The sequence below is a fragment of the Ovis canadensis genome, chromosome 1 (assembly GCF_042477335.2).
Source record: "Ovis canadensis isolate MfBH-ARS-UI-01 breed Bighorn chromosome 1, ARS-UI_OviCan_v2, whole genome shotgun sequence".
In the NCBI taxonomy this organism is placed as follows: Eukaryota; Metazoa; Chordata; class Mammalia; order Artiodactyla; family Bovidae; genus Ovis; species Ovis canadensis.
This window is the reverse complement of record NC_091245.1, coordinates 105,313,463-105,327,076: the sequence shown is the minus strand read 5'-3', so window position 1 is coordinate 105,327,076 and position 13,614 is coordinate 105,313,463. Positions and strand designations below refer to the sequence as shown.

General features: G+C 39.5%; 1 protein-coding gene across 50 annotated transcripts in view; it reads right to left on the bottom strand.

The window, feature by feature from the left end:
• Positions 1-13,614, bottom strand: part of UBAP2L (ubiquitin associated protein 2 like) — a 44,113-nt gene that overhangs the window by 27,782 nt on the left and 2,717 nt on the right. For 12 of the 50 annotated variants that reach the window (XM_069575186.1, XM_069575184.1, XM_069575091.1 and 9 more), the window contains exons 2-8: positions 12,015-12,144; positions 10,337-10,414; positions 9,673-9,783; positions 3,359-3,527; positions 2,888-2,983; positions 2,440-2,485; positions 1,870-1,982 (exon numbers count right to left, since the gene is read on the bottom strand). In XM_069575186.1, the coding sequence (XP_069431287.1) occupies positions 1,870-1,982; positions 2,440-2,485; positions 2,888-2,983; positions 3,359-3,527; positions 9,673-9,783; positions 10,337-10,414; positions 12,015-12,104 (703 nt within the window). In that variant the 5' untranslated portion in view covers positions 12,105-12,144. Of the gene's footprint in view, positions 1-124; positions 185-1,869; positions 1,983-2,439; positions 2,486-2,887; positions 2,984-3,325; positions 3,528-9,672; positions 9,784-10,336; positions 10,415-12,014; positions 12,145-13,614 lie in introns of all 50 variants that reach the window. The other 38 variants (XM_069574957.1, XM_069575075.1, XM_069575050.1 and 35 more) reach the window with 5 other exon arrangements.

Here is a 13,614-nt window from a genome sequence, read left to right as displayed (position 1 = left end):
TGGAAGGTAAAAGCAGAAAAATAAAAAGCAGGAAGACATAAAGATGACATATCCACAGATATTTCAGTTCATAAAAATCTATTATTAAATATCCGGGGCAGTTAGGCGCCTGGATGTATCATACCAGGAGCAGTCTCAAATTTTCGGGGATAATTTGACCCCTCAACCCCAATGAAATCAAGTCCTGAAACAAAAAAGAAAAGAAAAGAAAAAACAACCAGTGAAATTTTGCTTGTGAATGAGAATGATTGCCCCCAACACAACTCCCACTGTACCTGTGGATATTTTAAGGGTAGATTTCAGTCTCTTTTTAAAATAAAAAGGGAATTTGAAGTTTGCTATCATGAAAACATAAAAAGAGATCATGCATGAAAAGTTCAAATCATCAAACTAACAAGGATGAATGCATGGAGCTAACCCAACACTAACAAGATGACAGTAGCAGTACAAAATCTTTCATTCAGCCACAAATCAAAAGTTCTGATTCTAGCCTCCCAAATTTGCTCTTCTCTACATGGTATAAGCAAACACACACCTCTTCCTCTCCTCTTTTTCCAACCAACCTAGGACTGGGACTCCATACCTCATTTTTTGTCCACAACTAAAAACAAATCCCTCAACTTTTGTTATTCAGACTGCTACCAATGCTCTAAAAAGCCATCAAGAGATGAATGAAGAGCAGTTCTAATGCCTCCAAAGTTAAAATAGAAAAGGACATTTCATAGCCAATAAAGTTGACATTTCAAGCTCAAAAAGTTATCTAGCTTGACAATAACTTTAGCCTCCATCCCTGAAAAATTTGTATTCAAAATGAGCTTTTAAGACACCTTGATGAACAAAAAGCATGTAATACTCAGGACCTAAGGTATAGCATATTGTGGGCAGTAGGTGAGAAGAAGTTTGTGCCAAAGACCTTCCTAAAGATGCAAGATTAAGATAACAGATCTCTGAAAGGGGGGTATGGCAAATTTAAGTGGATAAGGAGTCAAGAGAGCCTATTTCATGCTCCTCTATTAACCCATCCCCCCTTTGTAAGACAAAAAAAGTCTCAGGCTTTTCTTTCCATGTGCTGACTCAGCCAGAAGGAGATAGTTGATCTCCTCAGAAGAAAATACTCTGGAACCCAGAGGCTGCTCTCATTTAAAGTAATAAAAGTATCTTTTACTTCCAAATACATCTTGGTGTGTCCCACAAGCCTAACATATCCACAAACATCTATGCTACCCAGATATGCACCAAAGTCAGCTAACAACAAAAAAGCAAATCCCATAATACCCTACCACACCCAGAACACTATCCAACAATGAGAGGCTGAAAGTCTCCAGATTTTCTTCTTGCCCAGATACTGATATTTCCCAAAAATTAAAGGAAAAAGACATTCCTATCTCTGTATGCAAAAACAAATTAACAGTGGGCTTTGATTCTGGGCCCTGTTCACCTCTATAAGCAGTGGTTTGAGTAATCCTGGATATCTTGTCAAAAGGCAAAGCCAAACAGAAACACTAGGAAATACAACTGGGAGCTGACGGTATAATGGCAAGAGCACATGGCCTTACAGGGTCGAAAAATTCTAAGTTCAAATACTAGCAAATTTCATAATCACTCCTGCAATCTAAATCTTGTCATCTGAAAAGTGATCATAAATAATGTTTGTTTTATAAAACAGTGACAGATCAGGTGAAGCAGCATGTATAATGTGCCTGTAGGCACACAATAAATACAGAGTACACAGTAATATAACCGTTATCCCTTTCTCTCCCTGTCTCAGCACTCAAAAACTATACCTCCACTTTTTTATGTTAGTATAACCTCAAAAAAATTACTTCCTTAGGTTCCTAGAGACAAAAAATGAATAAAACAGTCACTCACTCGTCCCATCATCTGGTTCAAAGTGGCCAGTGTTGTTCCATGTATTGCCGCTATTATTGCCATAGTTATCATCAGTATTGGCCGGCTCTGCATAATCAGCTGGGTTAAAGGTTCTGGGAGAAAAAATAAATAAAAAGCTTAAGAGCCTCTGAGCGCTAAGCAACATCAGCTGAAATTAAAAGGAGGGCAATTAGAATCTTGTCTGTTCACTTTTCCTCATTTTATCAGCTTACCTAAAATTTCATGATATAATCTTATATATATCTATCATTCCCCTAGCAATAGGCCACCGATAAAATCCACATGAAGATTTTGGAAAAACAACAGGTATATGTATTCATATGAAGTTATGAGATAAAGTAATTCAGGTGGTAAATGCTTATCTCACTAAAATAAGCCCAATGTCTGCACACATCTGATGAAATACTGTAGCAATCTATCTGATCACATTTGGTTACTTAGCTGCCTATTATCCTCAGGATACCAGAATATTAACCACATCAAGCTACTATGGTAACACTTATGAAAAAAAAAAATCAAAGACTTTGACATTGGATCAATGAAACTCACCCCATTCCTTGAGCAGAAAACCTTCCTCCGCGCCTACCAGAGCCACCTAAAGAGGGAGAGGGAAACATTTTAAAAGTTGATATAAAAGCACCATGCCAACTGAGGACACTTTGGAAAGTAAGTGGTTGACATCATTAGATGTTCCATCTCTCACTCTGCAGCATATCAGTTAATACAAGAGGACAATCCTTATTATTGACAAGATTGTTTCTTTGCTGACTGAACTGCCGGATCCTTAAGCAAATATAGTAATAACAATAAATACTAGAGGAAATGACATCTACCTTCACCCCCACTGCCCTCACAATAATCTCTAGAATTTGCACTACATCTCAACAATTAAGGTATCCAGCATCCATTTGAATTTTTTTTTTTTAAATAAAGCAGACCCCTACTAAACTAATAAGAGTATCATCCCCAACATCCATTCCCCCAACAAACTGATCACCTCTGCCTCGGCCACGACCTCTTCTGCCTCTTTCTGTGCCTCTTCCAGAAGGCCCTCCACTCTTGGTGCCATCTAATCCATTTTCCTGACCTCGAACTGAAATTTAAAAACAGAACAGTACAAATGGCCAGAGTAAAGTGAACAGAAAAAATATATATAAACGGTATGCATACATGATGGGGGGAAGACAAAAACGAAGAAGAGAAAATGAGCTGGAAGAACAGAACATGCCGATTACTAGGGGAATGGTTCCCAGTCAAAAAAATCTTAACACACAGCTAAAAAGGTCATTTCATGCTAACTGGTGGCTGTTGCTAAAAAAAACTATATGTAAAAAGTGCCAAGATCTCAGAACAGATGATCATAAGAAAAATGATAATGGTTACTAAGTCTAGCCTCACAAGGCCCTGACACCCCTCAAGTCTAGACATTACTAACCCACAGCTGGTTTTGTTAAAGCCCCATGCATACACTCTCGTCCACGGCTGGCACCTCTTCCCCGTCTTGGTGGTCCACCACGTCGCCGACTATAGTCTCTGTCCCGGTCTCGATTTTCTTTGCCTTCCTCGTTGGATTCCGTTTGGCCACCATCCTTCTGTCCTGAGACTCCCTTCTTCTTCCCGACCATCTCCCAGGAATGCTAAAGAAGGGAAGAGCATTCATGGCAGATCAGTATAGGCTGCTACCAGGAAACCAGAGATAAAAGTTGGAACAACTGTTAACCATTCTCTCAGTATCCATATCTAAGATACTTCTGTAAGTTTACTTCTGCTTAAGTTGAGGGCATAGACAGGACCTCAAAACAAATTCTGCACCTATCACTGCAAAATTGAAGCCCTTTCTGTGGAGGAGGTGCTTATGAGCAAATGGACTGCAGGAATTGTTCCCAAAAGGGCCACCAAGATCTCCATCCAGTCCAGTCACTTGGTGTCGCCTTAGTCGAAGGGCCTAGTTACTCACTGGTCCTTTCTTTCAAGTGTGCTTCCTGGGCTGAAAACACTAATTCCCTATGCATTCAGTAATTTCCAATTTTTTATAGCCTTATCCATGTCAAATAAAGCTGAAAACTCAAAAGTTTCTAAAAGTTAACTTTGAATTCAGAGTGAATGAATAGCACATTTGACTCCTGAGTAGAGTCTCAAGTTAAGCAACCTAGAATTCAGGAGGAAAACAACTACACCTGCTCTCTAGCCCACCCCTTCCACACACGCCAACTTCCTTTCTTTAAGAGAAGGCCAAACAGCAGTCAGGAAAGCAGCGCCCTGGCCCCGAGGCACGCTGACTATAGGAAGCGTGTCTCATTTTCCTCACTGTGTTCTCCTTATGCATCTGAAATTGCTGTAATACAACTCAACCTTCCTCAAAGCAGATCGGGAACAAATATTTATAGCAAGGAAAATAAGCTGAACAGTCGTGCAAAAACTCATTCCTTAGGAAAATGAATTTTATAAACTGAAAGTTCTTTATTTGCCTTGCCCTGTGGCTTGCAGGTTCTCAGTTCCTTGACCAGGGACTGAACCCAGGTGCTCAGCAGTCAAAGAGCAGAGTCTTAACCACTGGACTGCCAGAGAATTCCTTATAAATTTCAAGTTTTAAACATACACATATACTGATTTATAATTTTTGCAGAAAATATGTACAAATAAGCTCAAACATGTACAAGTAAGTTTCAGTTCAAATGCCAAGACTATCATGTTTACCATCCTGGATACCAGGATTCCAAATATCAAATCACGATGCCCCTGTGTGCTCAGTTCAGTTTAGTTGTGTCCAACTCTTTGCGACTCCATGAATCGCAGCACGCCAGGCCTCCCTGTCCATCACCAACTCCCAGAGTTCACCTAAACTCATGTCCATCAAGTCCGTGATGCCATTCAGCCATCTCATCCTCTGTTGTCCCCTTCTCCTCCTGGCCCCCAATCCCTCCCAGCATCAGAGTCTTTTCCAATGAGTCAACTCTTCCCATGAGGTGGCCAAAGTATTGGTGTTTCAGCTTCAGCATCAGTCCTTCCAAAGAACATCCAGGACTGATCTCCTTCAGAATGGACCGGTTGGATCTCCTCACAGTCCAAGGGGCTCTCAAGAATCTTCTCCAACACCACAGTTCAAAAGCATCAATTCTTCGGCGCTCAGCTTTCTTCACAGTCCAACTCTCACATCCATACATGACCACTGGAAAAACTATAGCCTTGACTAGACAGACCTTGGTTGGCAAAGTAATGTCTCTGCTTTTCAATATGCTATCTAGGTTGGTCATAACTTTCCTTCTAAGGAGTAACTGTCTTTTAATTTCATGGCTGCAGTCACCCTCAGCAGTGATTTTGGAGCCCCCCAAAATAAAGCCTGACACTGTTTCCCCATCTATTTTCCATGAAGTGATGGGACCAGATGCCATGATCTTCGTTTTCTGAATGTTGAGCTTTAAGCCAACTTTTTCCCTCTCCTCTTTCATTTTCATCAAAAGGCTTTTTAGTTCTTCTTCACTTTCTGCCATAAGGGTGGTGTCATCTGCATATCTGAGGTTAATTTATATTTCTCCCAGCAATCTTGATTCCAGCTTGTTCTTCTTCCAGACCAGCTTCTTCTCATAATGTACTCTGCATATAAGTTAAATAAGCAGGGTGACAATACAAAGCCTTGACATACTCCTTTCCCTATTTGGAACCAGTCTGTTGTTTCATGTCCAGTTCTAACTGTTGCTTCCTGACCTGCATACATATTTCTCAAGAGGCAGGTCAGGTGGTCTGGTATTCCCATCTCTCTCAGGATTTTCCACAGTTTATTGTGATCCACACAAAGGCTTTGGCATAGTCAATAAAGCATAGATAGATGTTTTTCTAGAACTCTCTTACTTTTTCCATGATCCAGAGGATGTTGGCAATTTGACTTCTGGCTCCTCTGCCTTTTCTAAAACCAGCTTGAACATCAGGGAGTTCATGGTTCACGTATCGCTGAAGTCTGGCTTGGAAAATTTTGAGCATTACTTTACTAGCGTTTGAGATGAGTGCAATTGTGCGGTAGTTTGAACATTCTTTGGCATTGCCTTTCTTTGGGACTGGAATGAAAACTCACCTTTTCCAGTCCTGTGGCCACTGCTGAGTTTTCCAAATGTGCTGGCATATTGAGTGCAGCACTTTCACAGCAGCATCTTTCAGGATTTGAAATAGCTCAACTGGAATTCCATCAACTCCACTAGCTTTGTTCGTAGTGATGCTTTCTAAGGCCCACTTGACTTTACATTCCAGGATGTCTGGCTCTAGGTGAGTGATCACATCATCCTGATTATCTTGGTCGTGAAGATCTTTTTTGTACAGTTCTTCCATGTATTCTTGCCACCTCTTCTTAATATCTTCTGCTTCTGTTAGGTCCATACTATTTCTGTCCTTTATCGAGCCCATCTTTGCATTAAATGTTCCCTTGGTATCTCTAATTTTCTTGAAGAGATCTCTAGTCTTTCCCATTCTGTTGTTTTCCTTTATTTCTTTGCATTGATCGCTGAGGAAGGTTTGCTCGTTAACAACTATCAAATAACTTTAAAAATATGGAACAGTAATATGAAATTACTATTAACTTTCTCAGGGCTAACAATAATTTTGTCATATAAAACAGTATCCTTTTAGGAAAACATGCTGAAGAATTTAGGAAATCAAAGTACTCTGATGTCTACAATTTATTTCCAAATAATCCAAAGTGTTCGCCAGTGATGAGTGGACATACAACATGTGCTATAAACGCACAACACAATATACTCAGTCTTCCGAAGGACTGAAATTCTGACCCAAGTCACAATACAGATAAACCTTAAAAATATTTTGCTAAATTAAACACAAAAGGACAAATATTTGGTTCCACGTTTATGAGTTACCAAGAATAGGCAATACCTTATATGAGATACCACAAACAGAAGATTTTACCCAAGCTGGGAGTGGGGCATGGAGAGATAATTGTTTTATGGATACAGTTTCTAACTGGGAAATGAAAAAGTTCTGGAAAGGGTAGTGGGAATGGTTGCCCAGGGCCTCCCAGGCGGCTCAGTGGCAAAGAGTCCACCTGCCCAGCAGCAGACACAGTTTGGATCCTTAGATCAGGAAGAACCCCTGGAGGAGGTCAAGGTAGCTCACTGCAGTATTCTTGCCTGGGAAATCCCACGGACAGAGGAGGCTGGCAGGCTACGGTCCATGGGGTTGCAAAAGAGTCAGACACGACTTGGTGACTATACAACAAGAATGGCTGTCCAGCACCATGAATGTCCTTAGTGACAAAGAATTGTTTACTTAAAATGGTTAAATTGGTCAATTTCCTCTAGCGTATTTTACCACAATTTAAACATTTTTAAGTTCAAAACAAGTAAATTTAAAACTACACTAAAAGATGCCACAGAGCAACTAAGCCAACACACTGCAGCTACTGAAGCCTGTGTGCCTAGAGCCTGTGCTCTGCAACAAGAGAAACCGCCGCAATGAGAAGCCCGTGCACCGAAAGAGCTGTCCCCGCTTGCCCCACCTAGAGGAACACCCTCAAGCAGCACTGAAGACCCAGCATGACCAAATAAATAACTATACTAAAGGAACTTCCCTGGTGGTCCAGTGGTTAACAATTCGCCTTAAAATACAGGGGACACAGGTTCAGTCCCTGGTCAGGAAACTAAGATCTTGCAGGCCACACAGCTTGGCCAAAAAAATATTAAGCATCCACCTAGGACCTAGCAATAGCGTGTTTGTTGCCTATTCTTCCAACCCACCCTGATTCCACATTAAGTTGTAGGTCACTTTATGCTCATAGTAGCTTTGATTCATAAATTATAGTAACCTCATACCTAAACCTGCCATCAGGAACTCTGGAAATGAGATTCAAAACAGTTAGTCCTTAAGAGTTTGTGCTAATCTGTATCAAAACCTGGAAGGTTTCAGAAACCTGTCACCTTTTGGCTTCTCTATGGTTATTTATCAACTGCTGGCACCAGATGGGTTCTACACATAAAAAGAATTACTATGCTTTGCCCAAAAGCACTGCCAGTTTTCTGATATGATCTCATCCACCCAAATACATGCAACATTCCTGGCAACTGACTGATTCCCATTGGTTTCACTAGTTGCTGGTTTATTTGGGGCATAAACCTACATTCTCTAGCTTATTTTTTTAATACTGTGGAAGGTCAGACTTCTAGTACTAGAAGGTGAAACAAAATGTGATGTGCAAAAGAAAATTTTTTCACACTTTTTTTCTGCCGCACTACGCAGTATGCAGGACCTTATCCCCCGACTAGGGATCAAACCCACGGCCAGCACATTGGGAGCTTGGAGTCTTAACCACTGAACTTCCAGCGACGTCTCAAAAAAAAAAAAAAAAAAAACACACACACTTTTACAAAGCATAGGTAGTCCCACTTCCATCTCCATCCTACTCCCTGAAAAATCTTGAGGCAATTACTCCAGAGTAAACTCAAAATGAACCAAAACTGCTATCTGAGTATTCAAGTAGTAATTTTCAAACAAAAGCAGTTGTAAAACCTAATCTAGGACCACACTTATGAAGAAAAAAATCTACAAATCTAAACTCAATGACTAAAAACAGTTTTCACTATTATTTCCCACTGTCTCAAAGAAACTGACAAACCTCCAACATTCAGCTAAAGTAACACTGTAACATCAATCAGTTAATCTATGGATGAAATCTGGTTATCAACCGCAACCAAAAATCTCGAGTAAGATCAAGTAAGTGAAAATGACTTCAAATGATACACTGCTCATTCAAAAAACTAATAATAAAGATCTCTACTCAACACTGCAGAACATCCCAAAGATTATTTAGTAAGACACCATCCTATTCTTAAAGGACATAATCTGATACAATAGTAAGACAGTAACAAAACACAGCATTCTCATTAAGTGGAAAAGAAAGGGAAGGAAAGGAAGAAGTGAAATCAACTCTAAATTCCAGGGCGAGAGTTCCTCCAATATCCCCTACCATCTCCAGGAACAGTCAACAAGCTGTAAAGTTTCTCAGGCTTCCCTGGTCACCCAGTGGTTAGGAACCCGTATGTCAATGCAGGGGACAAGAGTTGGATCCCTGGTCTGGAAAGATCCCAAATGCATCGGAGCAATTAAGCCCTCGAGCCACAACTACAGAGCCCAAACGCTGCAACTACTAAAGCCCGTGTGCCTAGAGCCTGTGCTCTGCAACAAGAGAAGCCACCACAGTGAGAAGCCTGCACACGTCAATGAAGAACAGCCCCTCACTGCAACTAGAGAAAGGCTGAGAAACAGTAACAAAGACCCAGCGCAGCCAAAAATTCATGAACAAAATAAATTATTTTTTAAAAAGGTTTCTTTCTCTGCTACTTCAACAAAAATAAGTTCACATGATAAAAAGATATTGTGGAAAAAAAAGGTATTGTGAAATGTAAAGCCAATATTGGTGGGACTGTTCTGAAATCAGAATCCAGTAAAGGCCATGGCTTTGTTCAACAGCAATAAATCTTCTATTAGTAACTAAGGCTATTTAGCAGCAACTCTTCACTCAGACTAACCAAGTCTTGAAAGTAGTCATTAGCCTAGAATCAACAATTATTCCAGGCCAACCAGAAGAAACTGATTTTATCTGTTTCTTCTATTTATTGCACATAAATTTTAAGTGTTTGCAACCTCCAGCAAATATAAATACAGTTCCTTGCTTTATTTGGAGAATAAGAGTGTATGCTTTAAGTTGGCCCCACTTGCTATTTTTGGAATTTACTAGCCTCTCAACCAGGGACCCACTTTTAGAATACTTTATTAGCACTCTACCGTATCTGGGTTTCCTTCCAGCAGTACATTGATGGCTCTGTTGACATCTCCATTGCAGTCATGCAAAGCAATGACACATTCATCCTGGTTCTTGCCTGTGATATCAATCAACTGAAAGAAAAAAGATCAACAACCATTATGAACAAGCCTGCACTCTCCCAAAAAGGAAAACAGATGAAGGAAAGGGAGAAGACACAGCTGAGTTTGAAAGAATAAGGTTTAAAAAAGCAAAACATGCAGAATTTTGACATTCTAGCTCCAAAAGCAAAATGATTAAGGATGGGGCAAAATATTTATAAAACAATCGAACAAAGTATCTAATAGAGAATCAAATGCAGAAACACACAGGCTTCAGTATACCATGACTCTCCATATCTCCTAGATAACACAAATGCTCAATGTTGCTGTACAACAGTACTAACAAAGTCATTCAATAAAGAGGTTGAAATTAAGATAAAATCTCTTTGAACAAGTATCTGTCAAAAGGGGCACAGTAAATCAGACAATAAAAGCACTCATGTATTGGCTTAACCTATCATATTTCAGATCAAAATTCTTTTAATACCTAAAGTGCAAAGTATCCTGGTAGGCATCAATCCTATTAACTGCGATTTAATCTTCATGTTTTTTCCCACAACTTATGACAAATCAAAAATACACTCACTTGTTTCACCTTTTCCTCAAAGTCAGCATCATTATGGTCCGAAATCATCTGTGCAAGTCGAATTTGTTCTGCAGTGGCCTAAAAAAGCAAGATCAAGAGACAATAGTTTAGAGAAATGAGAGGGACCAACACAGTCAACTGGGCTTCCCAAGTGGCTCAGTGGCAAAGAATCCACCTGCCAAGTAGGAGATGCGGGTTCGATTCCTGAGTTGGGAAGATCCCCTGGAGAAGGAAATGGCAACCCAGGCAGCGGGCTACAGTCCATGGGGTTGCAAACGAGTCTGACACAACTTAGCAACTGAACAGCAATCAATATTCTTCATCTCCCACCCCAATTTCCTTCTCCCTGTTACACATGACCAAGTAATAAAACATTTCCACCACTTCACTTCAGTTGCTCAGTCATGTCTGACTCTTTGCGACCCCATGGACTATATAGCTGCTAGGCTCTTTCCACCACGTAAGACGCTTAAATGAGCAAAATAACAACACAGAGTTAAGCTGTCATTATTTCACACTATCTTCTTCAAAAAAGCATGGAGCTTTTCTCTTATGTTCACAGTTAAACAGACTCATTTTGGGATCAAACACCACTTTGAAACATCTGTGCCTTAATTCAATTTCATGTATTTGCAAAATCATGTGAAAACCCTGCTCCTGTTTCTGCAATGATCACTGTCACTCCCTTATTCCCTAGGGATGAGAATAGCATAAGGTTTAGTCAGAGGATACACTGAGCATATCCTCTAAGTATCCAATGTATGCTTGTAAGATGTCAGAAATTTTAGCCCCAGCTGAGATAAATACTAGAATTCTGCTAGAAATTCACCTGTAAAGAGAATTAAAAGAGAAATGAATAAGAGAAAAGTTCTAATCTGACATATTTATCTGACCATAACCAAATATAACTGACTCATTCATATTAGGTGCCGACAAATACCAAACTGGTTGTTAAAAAAATATATCTAAATTCAACTTAAAAAAAAAAACAAAAAACCTCATAAACCTCAGTGCCCAGGTTAATTTACTCTTTAAAACTGAGCAGGCAGGGGAGGTGGGAGGGGGGTTCAGGATTGGGAACACGTGTACACCCGTGCCGGATTCATGTTGATGTGTGGCAAAACCAATATAATATTGTAAAGTAAAATAATAATAAAAATAATATATAAAAGAAAATCTTGAAATAAAAAAAAAACTGGGCAATACCCTATAGAGTGTCTCATTTGTTAATCTTAAAGGAACACAGTAAAGACGCTAACTCCTCATGGGAAAGGAAAAATCATATTAGGCCTCAATGAGACAAGAGAGGAAAATAAAAGACAAGTTAGGGAAAACAAGAGCAAAGGAAAGGAAAAGGTGGCAAGACAAAGATTGGCTAAAGAGATGTCAAAGTGGAAATTCTAGGAAATAAGAAATATATTGCTGCAACAACCCAGATGAATAAAGGAAACTATCTTAGAGATACAAAGCACAGGACCCATTCTTTCCAAGCCTCATAATGCAGTAAATTAACAATAAAAATAAGCACATTGCATCACAGTGTGTCATTAACAGTTATTAGGCCCCAAGTGAAACGAGGAAAGGATAAGAAAATAAGAATAAAGAACCCAAACTAATAACCCAAAGCATAGAACTTTGCAAGGCTACCCCATGGATCCATATCCCTTGGGTTCTTTACCTGGGGCCGCTGCTTGTGCTGTGTCTGGTTTTGGTTTTGAGGTGGTTCCCAGTTTCCCCGGGCTCGGTTAGTGCCCACCGACGTCATCATTTACAGTATATACAAATAACAGTATTTACAAGGTAGAATACTGAAAGAGTTAAAAAAAAAAAAAGGAAGAAAAAAAAGTTTAGATGTTAAATGCAGGTAAAATGTTTTCAACCTTTTTCATCAGCACTTTCACGACTATCATTTCTTCAAAGAAACCAACATGCACCTGTTCTTGAGACATTTATAGTCTGATGAATTCTTTAGGGTACTAATCCATTTTTGCAGAACAATAAATGTATAAAACGTGTTAAGTGATGGTTTGCTTATTTTAAAGTTATGGGCACAATCTGGTTAGTGTACCTTATAAGCAGGTTTTGTTAAGTTTTGCTATCTTAATAGTTAGCAAAACAATGTTAATAATCAAGTCGTCCCATAAGTGAAAATATCCAAAGTCCCTCTGACAGAAGGAAAGATAATCAGCAAAGCCTGGAAACAAAAGCCTTCCAGGAAGGGGATTAGCCTATACTTCAAATAAAAACAATTTAAAATGCTGTACTCAACCTACCTTTGAAAACAGCTTTACCTGCCTTACAACCTTTTAAACATAAGCTGCATGTGTCCTCCATCATTTGGGAAAGGACAAGCTCAAGTCTAGCTTTTCTCCCTCAAGTTTCTGTCCCTCAGTATGGTGCAGGGGCTCCCACAACTTTCCACAAGGCATGTTATTAGCCCCAGTGACTGCTCAGAATCTCAGTTCCTTGGATAATAATTTCAGCACCCTGCTTTTGTGGCTGCTTATGTTGGTTTCCTAACTCCGAAGTTCCAAGAAACCAGAATGGCAATTACCCTCCACCACTCACCTTAATATACAGAGAATCCCAAATTTGTCCCAAATCAAAATTATTTGGCACAAAGTTTTATTTGGAAGAAAGTCCTTCTGGGAAATCATTTTAAACATGAGACATTATTGCCAGCAAGATGACTTTGTTGAGTCTTTAAAGAGACAAGGAACACACAGGGCCTTCCCAAAACCAGATCAGTTTATGCTACAACACTTCTAACAAGCAAAGATTCTAAATGCAATCTCAGTTGCTGTATTTAGCAAACAAAGAAAACATTCATATTATGGAGTGCTCAAAAGGAGGTTACTCTGCATGTTTTATTCCATTCCAAAGAGGACAAGTTTTTACTTTTCTGCTCTACATTATTTATTTTTCATTAATAAAACTTCACATAGGGTAATTCTAGGCTGCCCAGAAGACACTGCCGGATTTGAGGGACAGGTAGGTTGGGTTTCTAAGGAAATATGCAAGCATGAACTACTGAGAGTGAATTTCACCTATTTCTTGGGTCACAAAGTAAGCTAACTTCCCTGTGGATAAATCCTTCACCCAATTGGGTCAATGTGTCACATAGGTCTTTATTGTTTGATGCAGTTATTAAGAATTAAGAGTTCTACATTCCCTATCACCAAGAAAGATTTTTAAGGAAACTTTGGGGCTAATTTTTAACCATTACCTCTTCTCCCTACACATGTGCACAAAAAGGCCTGTAAATTTGTCTAGATAGT